The 22443-nt window shown below is 44.3% G+C and overlaps 1 protein-coding gene across 5 annotated transcripts in view; it reads left to right on the top strand.

Annotated features, from left to right (window-relative positions):
• Window positions 1–22443, top strand: part of scara5 (scavenger receptor class A, member 5 (putative)) — a 193072-nt gene that overhangs the window by 89193 nt on the left and 81436 nt on the right. For 4 of the 5 annotated variants that reach the window (XM_063070132.1, XM_063070117.1, XM_063070129.1 and 1 more), the window contains exon 4: window positions 13737–14411. In XM_063070132.1, coding sequence (XP_062926202.1) covers window positions 13737–14411 — 675 coding nt within the window. The remainder of the gene's footprint in view (window positions 1–13736; window positions 14412–22443) is intronic. The other variant, XM_063070141.1, reaches the window with a different exon arrangement.

Genomic DNA, 22443 nt, shown 5'->3' with positions numbered 1-22443 from the left:
GGCGACACTTCACCTGTGAGTCGGCTGGGGTGATATACTGCGTCCGGTGCTCCCGATGTGGCCTTTTATATATTGGCGAGACCCGACGCAGACTGGGAGACCACTTTGCTGAACACCTACGCTCTGTCTGCCAGAGAAAGCAGGATCTCCCAGTGGCCACACATTTTAATTCCACATCCCATTCCCATTCTGTCATGTCTCTCCATGGCCTCCTCTACTGAAAAGATGAATCCACACTCAGGTTGGAGGAACAACACCTTATATTCCGTCTGGGTAGCCTCCAACCTGATGGCATGAACGTCGATTTCTCTAACTTCCGCTAATGCCCCACCTCCCCCTCATACCCCATCTGTTACTTACTTTTATACACACATTCTTTCTCTCTCTCTCCTTTTTCTCCCTCTGTCCCTCTGACTATACCCCTTGCCCATCCTCTGGGTTTTCCCCCCTCCCCCTTTTCCTTCTCCCTGGGCCTCCTGTCCCATGATCCTCTCGTATCCCCTTTTGCCAATCACCTGTCCAGCTCTTGGCTCCATCCCTCCCCCTCCTGTCTTCTCCTATCATTTTGGATCTCCCCCTCCCCCTCCAACTTTCAAATCTCTTACTAGCTCTTCCTTCAGTTAGTCCTGACGAAGGGTCTCGGCCTGAAACGTCGACTGTACCTCTTCCTCGAGATGCTGCCTGGCCTGCTGCGTTCACCAGCAACTTTGATGTGTGTTGCTCATATTTAATTGATACTGGATGAAAGTTCAAAGTTCAAAGTGTATGTGTTATTGTTAATGTATATATTATACAACTTTGACATTTGTCCCCTTACAGTCAGCCACAAAATAAGAAACCCAAAAGAACCCATTGAAAAAAAATCAACAAACACCCAATGTGCAGGGAGAGAGGATAAAAAAACACAAATTGTGCAAACACTAAAAGCAAGCCAACAGCAGGCCCACAGCCTCAGCCTCAGTCCATCACACAGCAAAGCAAAACATCGCAGAACTCGCGGACACGAAGCCCACAGCAGTCGGAGCAAAGCCGATTCAATGTCGTTTGAAAGTCAAATCAAAATAGAAGCAGTTGAAACAACAATGCACACAACACCAGTGTTTAAAAATAAGATGTCAGGTTGGTGACTGAGATGCAAACCTTTTTGGTTGAAACTGACTCCAATGAATTTCAAGGAAAAATTTGAAAGACAAACACAGTAACCTGAAATCAGCTGAACTGAGGCCAACAAAGAGCACACTTGGTTAAAACAGCAATCCAGTTTGCATCACAATCAATCAACCATCAGAATCCATAGTTTAGATTTCTAAAGGGATTCCCAGATGGAGGAGAAAACAATTGTTCCCAACTTGCAAAACAAAAGCATAGCAAAAATATTAAAATAAATCAGTTTATCCATCCAACACGTGCTGAATGTACTTTCGATTAAAGATTAAAGTCTGTCACGAGCCTTGTGGCCCATCAACCCAGTGCTTATGCCTGTTTCTGTGGTGTGAAGCAACTGAGAGTACGAGACTCCCCCTCGGATAGGACGCCAGTCTATCGCGAGGCTAACCACCAGTATTTTTGCTGGTACCCGTTCTCAGCTGGGTAGACTGGAGCATTGTGTGGTTAAGTGCCGTTACTGAAGGACGCACACACACACACTGCCCCGGCTGAGGCTTGAGCCCACGACGTTCAGATCGCTAGTCCATCGTCCTAACCACATGGCCACGTGCCACGCTGAGTGTACTTTAAGAGTCAATTAACTAGGCTCACTTTGCCCATGGGGCATAAAGTCTATGATTCCGAGGTACACCCGAGGGTGCGTTGGAACACGTTGGCGGTGGTATAACCTGCAGTCATCAGGTATTTCAGCATCAGTCACCCTCACCCAGGTGTCACAGCTGGGGTTCGAAGTTCAATGTTCAAAGTAAATTTACTATCAAAGGACATATATGCCACCATGTACAACCCTGAGATTCATTTCCTTACTCAGTAAATCCAAAATAGAATAATACCCATAACATTAAAAGACCACACCGACTTGGGGATCCACCCAGTGTGCAAAAGACAACAAACCACGCAAATACAAAAACAAATAAATAATAATAATACATAAATATGCAATAAATATCGAGAACATGAGATGAAGAGCCCCTGAAAGTGAGTCCACAGGTTGTGGGAACAGTTCAGTGAAGATGAGTGAAGTTATCCCCTCTGGTTCAAGAGCTTGATGGTTGAGGGGTAATAACTGTTCCTGAACCTGGTGGCGTGAGTCCTGAGGCTTCTGTACCTTCTTTCTGATGGCAACAGCAATAAGAGAGCCTGGCTGGGTGTTGGGGGCCCCGATGATGGATGCAGTTTTCCTACAACAACACTCCATGTAGACGTGCTCAATGTTGGGAAGGGATTCACTTATGATGAACTGAATTGAGATGTTGTTTATGAACAGTTGGTGTTATATCACCAAATCTGGTTCTACTGACAGAAGAAGGAGTAACCAAGTCCAACTCCTGGCCTTCATGCTACTAACCCTGATAGAACCATTTCTCCTGACGGGAGAAGAGGCAAAGGCAGTTTACTGGAGCCTTAAATCCAGTTGCTTTGGGCAGACGGGGCTCAACGGCTGTAATTGACAGCTCATCTAGGAGAAGGAAAACTCGGATCTCAAACATCCGCTGCCTTGTGGCTGTACCCACTCATGGGGAAGGCTTTGGAGTAAACCTCAAGGAAAATTCCAGAGCTGGAGTCTCTAAGGAAGTCCCACATTGAGTTCAACGCTAACTGGCAGCTCCTGCAATGCTGCTGGTGCCAAAATGTATAACTCTCTGCCGTTCCTTTGGATTGATCAGCAGGATGGAGAGGGGGAGCTTGCTTCATGGGCAAAATTTTGCTCTCCATATTGTACTGCCCAAGCTTGTACATCATGCAGACAGTTGGGACACAACATCCTAGTCAACCACGACCATCTGAGGGCCTCAGTCTGGACAAATTGTAGAAAATAGATCCCACATAGTTTCTCTTTCTAGTAGATACGTAAGCGACAAAAATAACAGCTTTTTTATGTTGCTCTGGATTTCAAGCATCGGCAGAATCTCTTGTGTTTGTGAAAGTAATAGTTTTACAAGGTTTGCAAATGCTATTACATTTGGGAGAAAATTGTCACAGTTAACAAAGTTGGGCTTTTTGCAAAAAAATTGTACAAGGAGATGAATAATTAAAAAAACAAAAATAAATAAACATACTATAAATCTGAGATAGAAAAATAGAAAATTATCAAAATAAAGAATAAAGTTATTTCCAAGGTATGAAGCATTAGTGATATATTAGTTAGCATCCAGCAGAGAGAGAGGATAACAAAAGGCCCATTTCTTGATGGATAGAATATGAATGTGATGGGCCTCGAGATCTGAACTGAGACCCTGATTCTCATCGGGAGATAATGCAAATGAGATTTGTGCTTTCTGGCAACTCTGAGCTGAATTGTCTTGACTGACAACCATCAGTTCCAGACGGAATTGCCAATTGAGGGGCACTCTCACCTCAGATCAGGCCATCAGTTCAAGAGGGAATTGCCAGCTGAGGGACCTTCTCACCTCTGGTCAGGCCATCATGAAGGGTGAGTACTGACACACTCGGGCATCTCATTCGCCACAGGCTCCAACACGGCTGGGCCCTTGAAGGTGGAGGAGCAAAGGGCATCCATGTAAACAAATCATCAGAACCTAATGAAAAGATTTAAGTTTAAAGTTAATTGTCACTCAGCCATAGATATGACTATAGTGAAACGAAACAGTGTTTCTCTGGGGCCAAGGTGCAGAACACAGAAACACAGTCACACACTGCACATCATTATGACAGCATACAGTTACAAAAAAAAAAGTAATCTTAAAACAATGTAGCCCAAGCCCCTGAGCGTCACAGCTTGTCGATTGACGGAGCCACATTTCTGCAAGAACAATCTCGTGTCAGTTCCTCATGCCGTGCAAACACAGCTTCAGAAACATGGAATCCAGCTTGTCTTCCCGGAGGCAAACACTGGAGGGCAGCACTGATGGGAGAGGGGTTAGCCTCCAATCCAGCAACACAAAGCCAGCTCCAGCATCTCCTTCCTCAGTGGTTGCATCAAGCGACCATGAGGCACGAGTGAGGCCTGGTCTGTGCCACAACCGAGGTCACGCAGCTCCCCATCTGTTGGTCTCGCCAATGAACCGGTGAATCTGACTCATAGTATTATAAATTACCAATGTCCAACAGGGAAATTGATGAAGAAAATCTGATGGTCTATTGGCTTCATGTCAAAGAAGTCTGAGTGCAAGGGCAGGGAACGAGTGGAGGAAATTATAAACACAGGAGATTCTGCAGATGCTGGAAATCCAGAGCAACACACACAAAATGCTGGTGGAACTCAGCAGATCAGGTAACATCTGTGAAGGGGAATAAAGAGTTGATGGTTCAGGCATAGACCTAATTACCAAGGTATAAAGGGTTAAGTTATAAGGAGCATATCATAATAAACAAGATGGAAAGTGGTTCTGATGAAGCGTTTTGGCCTGAACATCTACTGTTTATTCACCTCCATAGATGCCTTCACCTTCTGAGTCCCTCCACTTCCTAAGGAGATTGAGCCAAGCAAGGCTTCTCCAACTCCCCTACCCCAATTTTAACCGCATTTTACAGGAGCACCATTGACTCCTTCCTGACAAGTTGCATCTCCGTCTGGTGCAGGAGCAGTCGAGCATTGGACTGAAAGTCCCTACAGAGGACTGTGAGAATGGCTAAGAGGATGATAGGGGTCTCCCTACCATCCATCGGGAACATTTATCAGGAGCATTACGAACGCAGGGATCTTAGTATTATTAAATATCCCAGCTATCCATCCAGCATCCTCTTTGACTTTCTGCCATCAGGCAGGAGACTATGATACATAAAAACAAGAATGGTCAGGATGAGAAACAGTTTCTTCCCCCATGCTTCTGAACTCCCTGTTGCACTGTATTCGTAGTGCCATTGGCTAATCTGTTCTGTACCTTACAATATTTAATATTAATGCACCTCAGTTTGTTATTTATGTGTGATTCATCTGTAGATTTTATCCTTACCTTCATAAGTTATTGTGTGTTGTGTGTACTACTGTGCTTTATACCCTGGTTTGGAGAAATGTCCCATTTCTATATACATTTAATGGTTATATATGTTATATACATATATATAGCTAAATGACAGTAAATTTGACTTAACTTGACTCATGTGATGAGGAAAGTTGCTGTATTAAACACTGGTGATCTGTGGCCAGAAATTTGCACTGAGCATGAATGAAGACTAAAGATTTGCTATGTCACATGTACATTGAAACATTGAAACATACAGTGAACTGTGTCTTTTGTATCAGTGACCAGCACAGTGCAAAGGTGTGCTGGACATAGCCTGCAAGTATCGCCATGCTTTCAATACCAAGGTAATATGACCATAAGTCCGTAAGAAGTAGGAGCAGAATTAGGCCATTTGGCCCATCGAGTCTGCTTTCCCACTTCATCATGGCTGATCCATTTTCCTTCTCAGTCTCAATGTCCTGCCTTCTTCCTGTATCCATTCTGCCCTGACTAGTCAAGAATCTATCCTCTGCCTTAAATATACCCAGTGACTTGGCCTCCACAGCCGCCTGTGGCAATGAATTCCACAGATTCACCACTCTCTGGCTAAAGAAATTCCTCCTCATCTCCGTTCTAAATGGACGTCCCTCTTTTCTGAGGCTGTGTTGTTGCAACAAAACAACAGCAAAACAGGCCAATCTCAGCCTCTCTCTCTCTCAATGTCTCAATCCCACCCAATCTCTCTCTCTCTCTCACACACACACACACACACACACACACACACACACACACACACATGAACGCACAGTCCTTACACCCCAGGACAGGCCACCTCCAGTCCTCCAGACTCCAGTGGACTTTGGGTCTAGCTGAGCTGCAGTTAGCCCACATCTGGAATACAAGGTATAATCTTACAAAGTAGTGCAAGGCTGAAATCCCAGTCCACATTCCTGGGAGTATGATTCATACCATTACCCCACTGTGTATAGTTTTAAATTACTTACTTGTAGAGATTGATGATATCCCAGGTTTCGATGCAGGACAGATTTATACAGATTTACACAGGGTGAAGAGGTGAAAGTTCAGAGCAATTGAATTTTATAAACTGAGTGAATATGTGTAATTACACTCTAGTATTCATGATCAGCCAAGGCAAAGAAAGCATGATCGCAAGATAAGCTGCAGAAGGCTTGAGTAGTTTTGTGGAAAAATTTATCGGAATGCAGACTACTTCGGCACAAGTGATGCTCAAAGCAAAACTTCACGAAGATGCCTTAGCTGCAGCATCGTGATTACCTGCACGTCATCTTGTCATCATCATCATCATCACGCGCTGTCTCACACAACGTGGGCGATTGTGGTCTTTGACCATGATTGTTCTTGGCAAATCTTTCTACAGAAGTACTGATATTGAAGGAGGGTTCAGGAGATTGATTCAGGAAATGAAAGGCTCATAATACGAACAGCGACCTAAGGCTCTCGGCCTGTACTGTTCCCCTATCTTACGGTCTTACGGTTATAGCTGCTGTTTGCATTGTTGTGTTGAACACTGGCAGCGTGCTACATTTACGCCAGAATGTGTGGCGACACTTCGGGCTGCCCCCAGCACATCCTCCTGTTGTGTTGGCTGTTAATGCAAAGGACACAATTCTCACTGTAGGTTTTGCTGTACATGTGATAAATAACTGTGTTTAGTTCTGGTCACCTCACTACAACAATGATATGGAAACCATAGAAAGGGTGCAGAGGAGATTTACAAGGATGTTGCCTGGATTGGGGAGCATGCTTTATGAGAATAGGATGAGTGAACTCGGCCTTTTCTCCTTGGAGTGACGGAGGATGAGAGGTGACCTGACAGAGGTGTATAAGATGATGAGAGGCATTGATCGTGTGGATAGTCAGAGGCTTTTTCCCCAGGGTGAAATAACTAACAGGAGGGGGCATAGTTTTAAGGTGCCTGGAAGTAGGGACAACAGACATCCCACCTCTCCCGGTACTTCCGGGAGTCTCCCGCATATTACTAGTGGCTCCCTGATGCCCACAAGTTACATACAATATCACGGAACTCAATTTTTTTCAGAGCGAGCGAGAGAAAAGCAAGAAAGAGCGCGAGAGCGACCACGAGAGAGAGAGAGAATGCGCGAGAGAGAGCGAGAGAGCGCTAGCAAGCGAGAAAGCAAGCGAGAGAGGGAGAGAGAGCAGGCGAGAGAGAGAGCGCGCGAGCGACCACGAGAGAGAGAGAGCGCACGAGCAAGAGCGCGCCATGGCAGAGTGTTCCAAAAAAATATAAAATGTACATCACCCAGACTACACTAAAGTGTACCCCTGCCTAATAGGGGTCAAAATAATGACAGTGTTGCTCGCTGCACTGTTTGCAACAGTGACTTTTCTATTGCCCATGGCGGGTTAAGACTGTAAAAGACATGTTGAGGTGAGTTTAACAGGTGTCATTCGTTCATTAGCATAGCTAACGTTATTTAAACTAAAACTACAGGAATTCTGCAGATGCTGGAAATTCAAGCAACACACATAAAAGTTGCTGGTGAACGGACAGGAATTCTGCAATGAATTCAGGACATGTTATTTAAACTAGCTGGCTAGCTGCTAAGGAGCTGCTCTATTGCAGACATCCCACTTCTCCCGGGAGTCTCCTGCAAATTGATGGTGCTACCTCCCTGAAATGAGTTTTTGCAGGGTGGGATGTCTGGGTACAAGGACGATGTCAGAGGTAAGTATTTCACACAGAGAGTGGTGGGTGTGTGGAAAGCACTACCAGTAACAATGGTAGAGATGCATACAATAGTTTTTTAAGAGACTCTTAGATAGGTACATGGAGCTCAGAAAAATAGAAGGCCATGCCATAGGGAAATTCTAGGCAGTTTCTAGTGTAGGTTACATGGTCGGCACAACATTGTGGGCCGAAGGGCCAGCAATATGCTGTGGATTTCTGTAACCCTGAATATGCGATTGTGCTGCCCATATTTTTAAAGTGAATAGTTAAAGAATAACTGAGCAGGCAGCGCATTTTCAGAAGTCTGTGATCATCTGTTGCCAGATAAAATTAATGAAATTAGCTAATTTATCATATGTACATCGAAACAAACAGTGAAATGCATTGCTTGTATCAAATCAAATCAGTGAGAATTGTGCTGGGAACCCCGTAAGTTGAGTGAACTCGGCCTTTTTTCCTTGGAGCGACGGAGGATGAGAGGTGAACTGATAGAGGTGTATAAGATGATGAGAGGCATTGATCATGTGGATAGTCAGAGGCTTTTTCCCAGGCCTGAAATGGCTAACACGAGGGGGCATAGTTTTAAGGTGCTTGGAAGTAGGTACAGAGGAGATGTCAGGAGTAAGTTTTTTACGCAGAGAGTGGTGAGTGCGTGGAATGGGCTGCCGGCGACAGTGGTGGTGGTGGATATGATAGGGTCTTTGAAGAGACACTTGGACAAATACATGGAGCTCAGAAAAATAGAGGGCTATGGGTAACCCTGGGTAATTTCTAAGGTAAGGACATGTTCAGCACAGCTTTGTGGGCCGAAGGGCCTGTATTGTGCTGTACGTTTTCTGTGTTTCTAAGTTTCTAAGCGTCACAGATCAATGCCTCTCATCATCTTATACACATCTGTAACCCTCAGGCTCTCCCAGCTCGTGTTCGTCTAGGGGAATCAGCCTTCAGCACTGCCAGACTGGATAATCGCGTCTGTGTGGATGCTGTATAATGTACCCCCAGTTACAAACCCACAATGCAAAATATCAGACAGTACACCATATGCAATTAAATGATTGAACTTTATGAATCTTAATATGAATATAGGGTTAGTAATAAAAATTTTAAAAAGGCCCCAAGTCAAGTCGAAGTCATGTTGGGGCTCACTCAGTAGTCATTCTTCCACCATTGATCTCCTCCAAACGTTGCCGGCCTTCGGACCCTCAGATCCCAGTCCACTCCATCCAGTCGTCTACCAGCTCTCTCCACACACGTCTTCCCTCTTCATCTCTCCTCGACAAAAGACCACGAAAAAACATCTTTCCAGACTCATGAGACACAGCAACAATCTCTTATTGGCTAACATGCATCCTGTTATCTCCAGTGTTACATACCCCTTAACTGGGTTGCCAAACCAGCAGAAATGGATCACTCAGTTGGAGTCTGGATTACGAGAACTAAGAAAGTTTTATTAAAGAAACAAGCAACACAGTACTCTAATCAAAAAGGATAATAAATGCAACAGTTCAGCAATGATAAACATACATGTACACAGAATTAAGATAACAGGATCAATCAAACTCTATCGTTGTCTAGGGGTAAATGACCAATTTCAAAGTGACGCAAAGTTCAGTTCAATTTAGTTCAGTTCAGTTCGCAGACAGTGGGGGAGAAGAGGAGAGAGAGCAAAACGAATGAATATTCAAACGGCTTCCACACACAGACCTTCGCAGTCAGCTTTCGGGAGAGCCCTTTGTGATGTCATCTGAGGTCACTGACCGTGACTCCTCCGTTTCCAGATACGAATCGTTTCCCTGCGGTGAACCTGGCACCCAGGCAAGGGTGGACACACACCAGGTTCCCGCCGCTCGTGCCTTTCCACCCTGAGCGTCTATGGCTTGATCCCACGATCAGCTGTTCAAAAGCTTCCCACCGACTTGTGAGAGGCACACCGCTTCCAGGGTCTCATTACCTCGGGTGTCGTGTGTGTCCTGCTTTAGCAAACCTATGCCTTTTTATCCCCCTGCTGGGGTATCACCTGTCCATCACTTCAAACAGTTCAGGGTTCAAAGGGGGAGCCGCTCTTGACAGCTCCCTCTTTCTGTTACTCTCTCTCCCGTCCCTTCATTACACATCTCCAAATGCTGCTCCATTGTTTTCCTTATCTCTCTCTCTCCTGAAGACAGGTGGCAGACCAACTGCTGATCACACAGGACAGCTAACATCTTAATCTATGTGTACTCTTGTCACACCAGCCACAACCCAAACATTGCTGACATCTCCTCTGTACCTACTTCGAAGCACCTTTAAACTGTGCCCTCTCATGTTAGCCATTTCAGCCCTGGGAAAAAGCCTCTAACTACCCACATGATCAATGCCTCTCATTATCTTATACACATCTATCAAGTCACCTCTCATCCTTAGTTGCTCCAAGGAGAAAAGGCTGAGTTCACTCAACCTATTCTCATAAGGCATGCTCCCCAATCCAGGCAACATCCTTGTAAATCTACTCTGCACCCTTTCTATGGTTTCCACATCCTTCCTATAGTGAGGCAACCAGAACTGAACACAATACTCTAACTGGGGTCTGACCAGGGTCCTATATAGCTGCAACATTACCTCTCAGCTCCTAAACTCAATTGATGAAGGCCAATGCACCTTATGCCTTCTTAACCACAGAGTCAACCTGCGCAGCCTTTCACCTGCCTTTCTCAAAGCTATGCTGACTATTCCTAATCATATTATGCCTCTCCAAAAGTTCATGATTCCTGCCTCTCAGGATCTTCTCCATCAACCTACCAACCACTGAAGTAAGACTCGCTGGTCTATAATCTCCTGGGCTATCTCTACTCCCTTTCTTGAATAATAAAACAACATCCGCAACCCTCCAATCCTCCGGAACCTCTCCCGTCCCCATTGATGATGCAAAGATCATTGCCAGAGGCTCAGCAATCTCCTCCCTTACCTCCCACAGTAGCCTGGGTACTTCTCGTCCAGTCCTGGTGACTTATCCAACTTCATGCCCTCCAAAAGTTCCTGCACATCCTCTTTCTTGATATCTACATGCTCAAGCTTTTCAGTCCACTGTAAGTCATCCCTACAATCGCCGATCCTTTTTCGCAGTGAATATTGAAGCAAAGTACTCATTATGTACCTTTGCTATCTCCTCCGGTTTCATACACACTTTTCCACTGTCACACTTGATTGGTCCTATTCTCTCACATCTTATCCTCTTGCTCTTCACATACTTGTAGAATGCCTTGGGGTTTTCTTTAATCTTGTCCGCCAGAAGGGGCTCTCCTAATTTCTTTCTTGAGCTCCTTCCTGCTATCCTTATAATCTTCTAGATCTCTATCATAACCCGGCTTTTTGAACCTTTCATAAGCTCTTCTTTTCTTCATGACTAGAATTACAACAGCCTTTGTACACCACGTTCCCTGTACCCTACCATCAATTCCCTTTCTCATTGGACCGTACCTCTGCAGAACTCCACACAAATATCCCCTGAACATTTGCCACATTTCTTCCGTATATTTCCCTGAGAACATCTTTTCCGATTTATGCTTCCAAGTTCCTGCCTGATAGCCTCAGATTTCCCCTTACTCCAATTAAACACTTTCCTAACTTGTTTGTTCCTATCCCTCTCCAATGCTATGGTAAAGGAGATAGAATTGTGATCACTATCTCCAAAATGCTCTCCCACTGAGAGATCTGAAACCTGACCAGGTTCATTTCCCAATACCAGATCTCTCCTCTTGTAGGCTTTTCTACATATTGGGTCAAGAAACCTTCCTGAACACTCCTAACAAACTCCACCCCACCTAAACCCCTTGCTCTAGAGACATGCCAATCGATAGTTGGGAAATTGAAATCTCCCACCACGACAACCCTGTTATTATTACACCTTTCCAGAATCTGTCTCCCTACTTGCTCCTTGATGTCCCTGTTACTATTTGGTGGTCTATAAAAAACACCCAGTAGAGTTATTGACTCCTTCCTGTTTCTAACTTCCACCCACAGAGACTCTGTAGACAATCCCTCCATGTCTTCCTCCTTTTCTGCAGCCGTGACACTATCTCTGATCAACAGTGCCACGCCCCCACCCCTTTTGCCTCCCTCCCTGTCCCTTCTGAAAGATCTAAAACCTGGCACTCGAAGTAACCATTCCTGCCCCTGAGCCATCCAAGTCTCTATAATGGCCACAACATCGTAGCTCCAAGTACTGATCTATGCTCTAAGCTCATCCGCTTTGTTCATAATACTCCTTACATTAAAATAGACACATCTCAGACCATCGGTCTGAGCGCGCACCTTCTGTATCACCTGCCTATCTCCCCCTCGCACTGTCTCCAAGCTTTCTCTATTTGTGAACCAACTGCCCCTTCCTCCATCTCTTCAGTTTGGTTCCCACCCCCCAGCAATCTTAGTTTGAACTCTCCCCAATAGCCTTAGTAGACCTCCCCACCAGGATATTGGTCCCCCCCCTCAGATTCATCCTTTTTGTACAGGTCATTCCTGCCCGAAAAGAGGTCCCAATGATCTAGAAATCTGAATTCCTGCCCCTTGCCCCAATCCCTCAGCCACGTATTTATCCTCCACCTCACTCTGATCCTATACTCACTGTCACGTGGCACAGCCAGTAATCCCGAGATTACTATCTTTGTGATCCTGCTTCTCAACTTTCTTCCTAACTCCCTGTAGTCTGTTTTCAGGACCTCCTCCCTTTTCCTGCCTCTGTCGTTGGTACCAATATGTACCATGACCTCTGGCTATTCCCCTTCCCACTTCAGGATATCCGGGACGCCATCAGAAACATCCTGGACCCTGGCACCTGGGAGGCAAACTACCATCCATGCTTCTTTCCTGCATCCACCGAATCCCCTGTCTGTCACCACAGTTCTGGCGACAACATAGCAAGCCCACAGTTCACTAACCCTACCCGCATGCTTTTGGAAATTGAAAGGAAACTGGAGAACACAGAGGAAACATCCCTGGTTACAGGAAGAATGTACGAATTCCTTACAGGCTGTGGTGGGATTGAGCCCCAGTCAGTGATCGGAGGCACTGTAACACAACGTGCTTATTTACACAATTTACCTATGATTATCTCTGTTTGATTCAGATATACTTTGCCAGTAAATGTACCAATTTATCTATTACATTCCCCATCCAAACATAAAAGTCCCAATTATTTATTACTTAATCATCAGCTATAAATGTTTTAAATCAGTTGCAGTAAGCAATGCTTTTAGCATTTAACTTTTCCCGTCAAGTTGACACATCCTAAGATTGAATTAATAAATGAGTTTTCAGTAGAAGCTTACAAATTGCTTATTTTAAATGATTAAATCTTAAAAACTGCAAAATGTTTGCAAGCAACACACACAAAATGCTGGTGGAACGCAGCAGGCCAGGCAGCATCTGTGTTTGCAAGTAATGTTTATGTTAATAACCCACACAGAATGCTGGAGGAACTCAAAGGTCAGGCCACTCTATGCACAGGAATAAATGACATTTTGGGCCAAGGTACTTAATCAGGACTGGAAAGGAAGAGGAAGCCAGAATAAGAAGGTGGGGGGGAGGGACATGAAGAGGAGTACAATCTAGTAGGTGATAGGTGAAACCAGGTGAGGGGGATGGTGAGTGGCTGGGGGAAGGGGGTATGAAGTAAGAAGCTACGAGGTGACAGGTGGAAAAGGTAAAGAGTTGAAGAAGAAAGAATCTGATAGGAGAGGAAAGGGAAGCATGAGAGAACGTGAAGGAGAAAGGATATCAGACAGAGCTGATAGACAAATGAAGAGAAGAGAAGACGTAAGAGGGAAGCCAGTTTATTACTCTCCATAGATGCTGCCTGATCTGCCGAGTTCTTCCAGCAATATGTGTGTTGCTCTGGATTTCCAGCTTCTGTAGAACCTCTTGTGTTTATGAATGTTTACATTAATATTTTTCAGTTCCCAGACATCAACGCTCACCCGTTGACTGGAAAGTATTGACAGACAACATTACAACCTTAGGTGAAGACTTCAAAGACATGCAACAAGCAATGGAGGAAAAGGCATCTCAGGCAGATGTCATGGATAATATTTTGAAACTGAATGACCTTTTCCGGAATCGCTCAGCACTCTGGCTTCAACTGAGAGAATCTGTTCAGAGACTGGAAAACAAGCTGCAGAGCTTTGAATCACGCATGGATGACATTAATGCATCTGTGATTGATTTAGAAGATGATTTACAACAGTTTAGTTTAACAAACAGACAAGTCATATACAATTTGTCTCTCAATTTAGGTATTGCACAGGATGCATTCCAAAAGCAACAAGCAAACTTGAAACAGATAACATCCAACGTAGGAAATCTGAGTCGGCAGGTGAAGGAGGTACGTTGGACACTAACTATAGTCAACAGCACCTTCAAAGAGGACATTAGCTACTATCACACAAGACTTCAGCAGTTTCAAATACGCTTAGCAAATGTATCAGAAGATGCAAAGATCCTTAAAGTCGTTCAGCAGAACACCGAGAAACGACTGAAGGAAGAGGTGGCTGTACTCAACAATGTCACAGAGGATCTGAGACTGAAGGACTGGGAACATTCACTTACTCTGAGAAACCTCACCTTGGTGCAAGGTAACTTTGATCCCTCATTCTCTATGATCTTATTCCTAAAGAATGTTGCTAAAGGAAATTCAGATGACGGTGATGTATATATCTTTTGAAAAAGGTCTTCAATTTACCGTCTCTGAACCATTATTTTATTGTGCTGTTTCTCAATTTATCCTGAGTGATGAGCATGTCTTTCTGCATTGTCAGAGTATCCATCAGAATTAGAATCCAGTTTATTACCACTGACATAAATCGTGAAGTTTGTTGTTTTGTGCCAGCAGTAGAGTGCATCACACAAAATAAAAATTACAATCAGAAATAGAAAATATAACAAACACAACCAGTCCCAGGGTGTCCTGGGGAGCATGCCAGTATTTTTTTTAGATTATGAGGACACGCAGTTCTTGTTTATTGTCTTTTAGTAATGCATGCATTAAGAAATGATACAATGTTCCTCCAGTATGATATTACACAAGACAAACCAAGACTAAAAAACTGACAAAAACCACATAATTATAACGTATAGTTACAATAGTGCAAAGTAATACCATAACTTGATAAAGAACAGACCATGGGCACGGTAAAAAAAAAGTCTCAAAGTCTCTTGAAAGTCCCATCATCTCATGCAGACGGTAGAAGGGAGAAACTCTGCCTGCCATGGACCTCCAGCGCCACAAGCTTGCCGATGCAGCACCCTGGAAGCACCCGACCGCAGCCAACTCTGAGTCCATCCGAAAACTTCGAGCCTCCGACCAGCCCTCTGACACCGAGCCCCAAGCACCATCTCTGCCGAGCGCTTCGACCCCGGCCCCAGCAACAGGCAATAGGCAAAGCCGAAGATCTGGGGCACTTCCCCTCCGGAGATTCTCGATCGCTCAGTAGCAGCGGCAGCAAAGCAGGCATTTCATAAGTTTCTCCAAGTGTTCCTCCGTGCTTCTCACATCTGTCTCCATCAAATCAGGATTGTGCACGGTACCTACTTACAAATACCGATATCATTTCGGAGCGGCCACGCGCGCTGCATCGTGCTGCCATTTTCTCGTCCCCCAGTGGGTCCCAGGGAGTATGTTATTTAAAGGTGGTCCAGGTGGCCAAGTAGTGTGTGTCTATGTGTGTATGTACACTACCTGGACCCCCTTTAAATATATATATATATAGTATATACACACACTACGTTGCTATCACAAAAATATATATAAGTATGTTCAAAATAATTCAGAAAAAGTGTTGCTCAGGAAGTCAATGTTTGGGTTGAGTTGTTCTTCAGTCTTTGCAATTTACTTCCAAATGTTTCATCACCATACGAGGGGACATCATCAGTGTGGAGATGATGTATAACTAATGCAAAAAGAGAACAAAAATAGTGAGGTTCTATTCATGAGTTTATGAACTGTTCAGAAACATGTAGGCAGAGGGGGAGAGCTGTTCCTAAAGAACTGAGTGTGTCTTAAGGCTCCTGTAGTTCCTCCTTGATCGTAGTAATGAGAAGGGGGCATGTCCTGGGTGATGGGGGTCCTTAATAATTGATGCTGCCTTTTTGAATTATCGGCTTGTAGGAAGGTCCTCGGTGGGGGCGGGGGGTGGTGGAGAGCCTGGTGCCCACGATGGAGCTGGTGGAGTCCTCAACCCTCTGCAGCTTTGTACAATCCTGTGCGTTTACACCTCCACACTCGACGGTGATGTAACCAATCATATTGCCTTGCACAGTACATTTGTAGAAATTTACTGGAGTCTTTGCTCCACTCAAACCTCTCAGGAAATAGAAAGGGGGAAACCTCTCAGGAAATGGTGTACCTTCTTTGTAAATACAGCAATGTTGGGCCCAGAGCAGATCCTCTGAGATGTTGGCACCCCGTACCCATAAGAAACCTCCTGTGACATAAAACATCAGGAGTTACTTCTGCCAATAGTGCCAAAGGCCAAATATCAGAATAGTCACAGACCTGTTTGATAGGGAAAACAGAATTTGGCCAAAGGAATTATTGCTTTAGAAAGTTAGCACAAGTTGGGCATCAGAAAAGGTAGGTTTAAAGCACACCAAGTTACTCGTGTAATCTGTAAACTTAATACCATGATGGGGAATACAATGGGAGAGTGGAATGAGCTGCTGGCACAGGATTGATTTCAACATTTAAGAGAAGTTTGGATAAGGGAAGGGTGGGGAGGACTATGATCCAGATGCGGGTCGATGGGACTGGGATAGTTCAGCATGGTCTAGATGGACCAAAAGGTCTGTTTCTGCTTTATGACCAAGCATCCCCCGTTAGTCCACTGCTGGATTGTCTACTGCTCCATTGTCGGTCTTGAACTGTAGATAGATTCCAACCAAGGGGAGCAAAGGAGTTAATAAGACCATAAAGCAGAGGAGCAGAATTAGGCCACTCGCTCCATCAATTATGTTCCATCATTCCATCATCGCTGACTCATTATCTCTCTCAACTCATTTTCCTGCCTTCTTCCTATAACATTTAACGCCAAAACTAACCAAGAACTTATTGAGCTTTAAATATACCCAATAACTTGGCCTCTACAGCTGCCTGTGGCAACAAATTCCACAGATTCACCATCCTCTGGCTAAAGAAATTTCTCCTCATCTCTGTTCTAAAGGGGTGTCTCTTTATTCTGAGGATGGGCCCTCTGGTCCTAAACTCAGCCACCATAGGAAACATCCTCTCCACATCCACTCTTTCTAGGCCTTTCAATATTGGAAGATTTCAATGAGATCCCTCCTCATTCTTGAAAATTCCAGTGAGCACAGACCCAGAACCATAAAACACTGCTGGTACATTAACTCTTTCATTCCTGGAATCATTCTTGTGAACCTTCTCTGGACCTTCTCCAAGGCCAGCACATCTTTTCTTAGATAAGGGGCCCAAAGCTGCTCACAGTACTCCAAATGTGATCTGACTAATGCCTCATAAAGCCTCAGCATTATATCCTTGCTCTTATGTTCAGGTTCTCTCAAAATGAATGCAAATATGGCATTTCCCTTCCATACAATCGACTCAATCTGCAAGTTAACTTTTTAGGGAATCCTGCACAAGGACTCCCAAAACACTTTGCAACTTTAATTTTTGAATTTAGAAAATAGGGGCCTTTATTCCTTCTACCAAAGTACATGCCCATGCATTTTCCTACACTATATTCCATCTGCCCATTTCTCCAATCTGTCCACATCTTTCTGCAAACTTCCTCACCACTACCTGCCCCTCCACTTATCTTCATTTCATCTGCAAACTTTGCTACAGAGCCATCAAATCGCCATCCAAATTGTTGACATACGTTAGAAAGTGAAAAGAAGTCGTCCCAACACTGATCCCTACGGAGCACCATTAGTTACTGGAAGTCAACCAGAATAGGCCCCCTTTCTTCCAATTCTTTGCCTCCTGCCGGTCAGCCAATCCTCTATCCATTTTAGTATCTTTCTTGTAATATCATGGGCACTGAAGCTGTTAAGCAGGCTTTTGTGTGGCTGAGGGCCTTGTCAAAGGCCTTCTGAAAATCTAAGAAAACAACATCCACAAACTCTTGTTTGTCTACCCTGCCAGTTATTTTCTCAAAGAATTCCAATAGATTTATCAGGCAAGATTTCGCCTTAAGAAAACCATACTAACTCTGGCCTACTTTATCATGCGCCTCCTTGAAACCTTATCCTTAAAAACAAACTCCAACATCTTCCCGCAAACAACAGGAATTCTGCAGATGCTGGAAATTCAAGCAACACACATCAAAGTTGCTGGTGAACGCAGCAGGCCAAGCAGCATCTATAGGAAGAGGCGCAGTCGACGTTTCAGGCCGAGACCCTTTGTCAGGACTAACTGAAGGAAGAGTAAGTAAGGGATTTGAAAGCTGGAGGGGGAGGGGGAGATGCAAAATGATAGGAGAAGACAGGAGGGGGAGGGATAGAGCCGAGAGCTGGACAGGTGATAGGCAAAAGGGGATATGAGAGGATCATGGGACAGGAGGTCCGGGAAGAAAGACGGGGGGGGGGTGACCCAGAGGATGGGCAAGAGGTATATTCAGAGGGACAGAGGGAGAAAAAGGAGAGTGAGAGAAAGAATGTGTGCATAAAAATGAGTAACAGATGGGGTACGAGGGGGAGGTGGGGCCTAGCGGAAGTTAGAGAAGTCAATGTTCATGTTGATCAGGTTGGAGGAACAACACCTTATATTCCGTCTGGGTAGCCTCCAACCTGATGGCATGAACATTGACTTCTCTAACTTCCGCTAGGCCCCACCTCCCCCTCGTACCCCAGCTGTTACTCATTTTTATGCACACATTCTTTCTCTCACTCTCCTTTTTCTCCCTCTGTCCCTCTGAATATACCTCTTGCCCATCCTCTGGGTCACCCCCCCCCGTCTTTCTTCCCGGACCTCCTGTCCCATGATCCTCTCGTATCCCCTTTTGCCTATCACATGTCCAGCTCTCGGCTCTATCCCTCCCCCTCCTGTCTTCTCCTATCATTTTGCATCTCCCCCTCCCCCTCCAGCTTTCAAATCCCTTACTCACTCTTCCTTCAGTTAGTCCTGACGAAGGGTCTCGGCCTGAAACGTCGACTGCGCCTCTTCCTATAGATGCTGCCTGGCCTGCTGCGTTCACCAGCAACTTTGATGTGTGTTGCTCCAACATCTTCCCAACCACTGAGATCAGACCAACTGGCCTACAGTTTATTCTCTACTGCCTTACTCCTTTCTTAAAGAGTGAAGTGACATTTGCAATTTTCTAGTTGTCCGGAACCGTTCCATAATCTAGTGATTCATGAGAGATCATTACTAATGCCTCCACAATCTCTTCAGCCACCTCTTTCAGAACCTTGAGGTGTTGTCCATCTGGCCCAGGCAACTTATCTACCTTCAGACCTTTTAGCTTCCCAAGCACCTTCTCTTTAGTAATGGCAACTTCATTCACTTCTGCCTCCTGACACTCTGGCATACTGCTAGTGTCTTTTATAGTGAAGACTGATGCAAAATACTTATTCAGTCTTCATTTTTCATTTCTTTGTCTCCCATTACTACCTCTCCAGTGTCAATTTTCAGTGATCTGACATCCACTTTTGCCTCTTTTTTATTCTTTATCGATCTAAAGAAACTTTAGGCATCCTCTTTGATATTATTGGTTAGCTTTTCAGTTTTTATGGATTTTTATTTGCCTTCTGTTGTTTTTTAAAAGCTTCCTAATCCTCTTACTTCCCACTCATTTTTGGTATACCACGTGCTTTCTCTTTTGATTTTATGCTGTTTTTGACTTCCCTTCACAGCCACCTCCCCCTCGTACCCTATCCGTTATTTATTTTTATACACACATTCTTTCTCTCACTTTCCTTTTCTCCCTCTGTCCCTCTGACTATACCTCTTGCCCATCCTCTGGTTCTGCCCCCCAACCTTGTCTTTCTCCCCGGGCCTCCTGTCCCATGATCCTCTCATATCCCTTTTGCCTATCACCTGTCCAGCTCTCGGCTCCATCCCTCCCCCTCCTGTCTTCTCCTATCATTTTGGATCTCCCCCTCCCCCTCCCACTTTCAAATCTCTTACTAGCTCCTGACGAAGTTAGTCCTGATGAAGGGTCTCGGCCTGAAACATCGACTGTACCTCTTCCTAGAGATGCTGCCTGGCCTGCTGCGTTCACCAGCAACTTTGATGTGTGTTGCTTGACAGCCACAGCTGCCTCATCCTCACTTTCAAGCATTTCTTCATTTTTGGGATGTATCCTTGTTGTGCCTTCCGAAGTACTGTACCTCCATCGAGTCTGCTGTGCCATTCCATCATGGCTGAACCCGGCTCCCAATCAACCCCGTACACCTGCCTTCTCGTTATATACTTTGATGCCCTGAGTGATCAGGAAACTATCAAATTATGCCTTAAATATACCCATGGACTTGGCCTCCACCACGATCTGTGGCAGAACACTCCAGAGATTTACTACTCTCTGGCTTAAAAAATTCCCCCTTACCTCTGTTCTAAAGGGCCACCCCTCAATTTTGAGGCAGTTTCCTTTAGTTCTGGATACCACCACCAGAGGAAACATCCTCTCCACATCCACCCTATCTAGTCCATTCAATATTCGGTAGGTTTCAATGAGATCCTCCCATTCTTCTAAATTCCAGTGAGTACAGGCCCAAAGCTGCCAAACACTCCTCATATGTTAACCCCTTCATTCCTGGAATCATCCTCTTGAAGATCCTCTGAACTCTCTCCAATGACAACACATCCTTTCTGAGATATTGGCCCAAAACTGTTGACAATACTCCAAGTGTGGCCTGACTAGTGTCTTATAAATGTCCCCAGCATTATCTCCTTGCTTTTATATACTATTCCCCTTGAAATAAATGCCAACATTGCATTTGCCTTCTTTACCACAGACTCAACCTGTAAATTAATCTTCTGGGAGTCTGGCACGAGGATTCCTAAGTCCCTCTGCACCTCTGATGTTTGAATCTTCTCCCCATTTAAATAAGAGTCAACACTCTTGTTCCTTTTACCAAAATGCATTGTCATACATTTCCCAACACTATATTCCATCTGCCACTTTTTTGCCCATTCTTCCAATTTGTCTAAGTCCTGCTGCAATCGCATTGCTTCCTCAGCACTACCTACCCCTCCACCTATCTTCATATCATTTGCAGACTTTGCCACAAAGTCATCAATTTCATTATCTTCGTCATTGACAAGCAATGTGAAAAGTAGTAATTCCAATACTGACCCCTGAGGAAAGCCACTGGTTACCAGCAGCCAAACAGAAAAGGCCCCTTTTATTCCCATTCGCTGCCTCCATGCCAGTATCTTTCCTGTAATGCCAAAGGATTTTATCTTGATAAGCAGCCTCATGTGTGGCCTTATCAAATGCCTTCTGAAAACCCAAGTAAATGACATCCACTGCCTCTCCTTTGTCCACCCTGCTTGTTACTTCCTCGAAGATTTCTAACAGACTCATCAGGCAAGATTTCCCTTTACAGAAACCATGCTGACTTGACTTATTTTATCATTAGCCTCCAAGTACCCCAAAACCTCATCCTTAATAATAGACGCCAACACTTTCCCAACCACTAAGGTTAGGCTAACTGGCCAATCATTTCCTTTCTTTTGCCTTCCTCCCTTCTTAAAGAGTGGAGTGACATTTGCAATCTTCTAGTCCTCCTGGACCATGCCAGAATCAAGTGATTCTTGAAAGATCATGACCAATGCATCTGCTATCTCTTCAGCAACCTCTCTCAGGACTCTGGGGTGTGGTCCATCTGCTCCAGGTGATTTATCCACCTTAAGATCTTTCAGTTTGCCTAACACTTTTTCCTTTGTAATAGCAATGACACTCACTCCAGCTCCCTAGTGTCTTCCACTGTGAAGACAGATGCAAAGTATCCATTAAGTCTATCTGCCATTTCTTTGTCCCCTATTAGTACCTCACTAGCATCATTTTCTAGTGATCCAGTATCGTATGGCCAGATCTGGGAACAGCTTCTTTCCAACTGTGATAAGACTGCTGAACGGATCCTGACCCGGATCTAGGCCGTACCCTCCAAATATCCGGACCTGCCTCTTGGTTTTTTTTGCACTACCTTACTTTCCATTTTTCTATTTTCTATTTATGATTTATAATTTAAATTTTTAATATTTACTAATTTTTACTATTTTTAATATTTAGTATTTGTAATCCAGGGAGCAGGAAGCGCAGAATCAAATATCGTTGTGATGATTGTACGTTCTAGTATGAATTGTTTGGCGACAATAAAGTATAAAGTAACTCTCAGCTCCCTTTTACTCTTTACATAACTGGAAAAACATTTGGTATCCTGCTTTATAATATTGGCTAGTCTGCCATCATATTTAATCTTTTCCCTTTTTATAGCTTTTTCAGTTGCCTTTTGTTGGATTTTAAAAGTTTCCCAATCTTACAAAGTCCTACTTACTTTTGCTACCTTTCCTTGGCTTTTATGCAGTCACTTATCTTCAATTAATAGAAGGAATTTTAATCATGATTTTTGGTTTCTTGCTTATATATTTTAATCTACCACTACTTATTAAATGCTTCCAATGGCGTGCACCTCGAGTAGCCTCTGACA

Source organism: Mobula hypostoma, chromosome 2 (assembly GCF_963921235.1).
Source record: "Mobula hypostoma chromosome 2, sMobHyp1.1, whole genome shotgun sequence".
NCBI lineage: Eukaryota > Metazoa > Chordata > Chondrichthyes > Myliobatiformes > Myliobatidae > Mobula > Mobula hypostoma.
The sequence above is the reverse complement of the archived record's forward strand: the minus strand, read 5'-3'. Positions and strand labels throughout refer to the sequence as shown.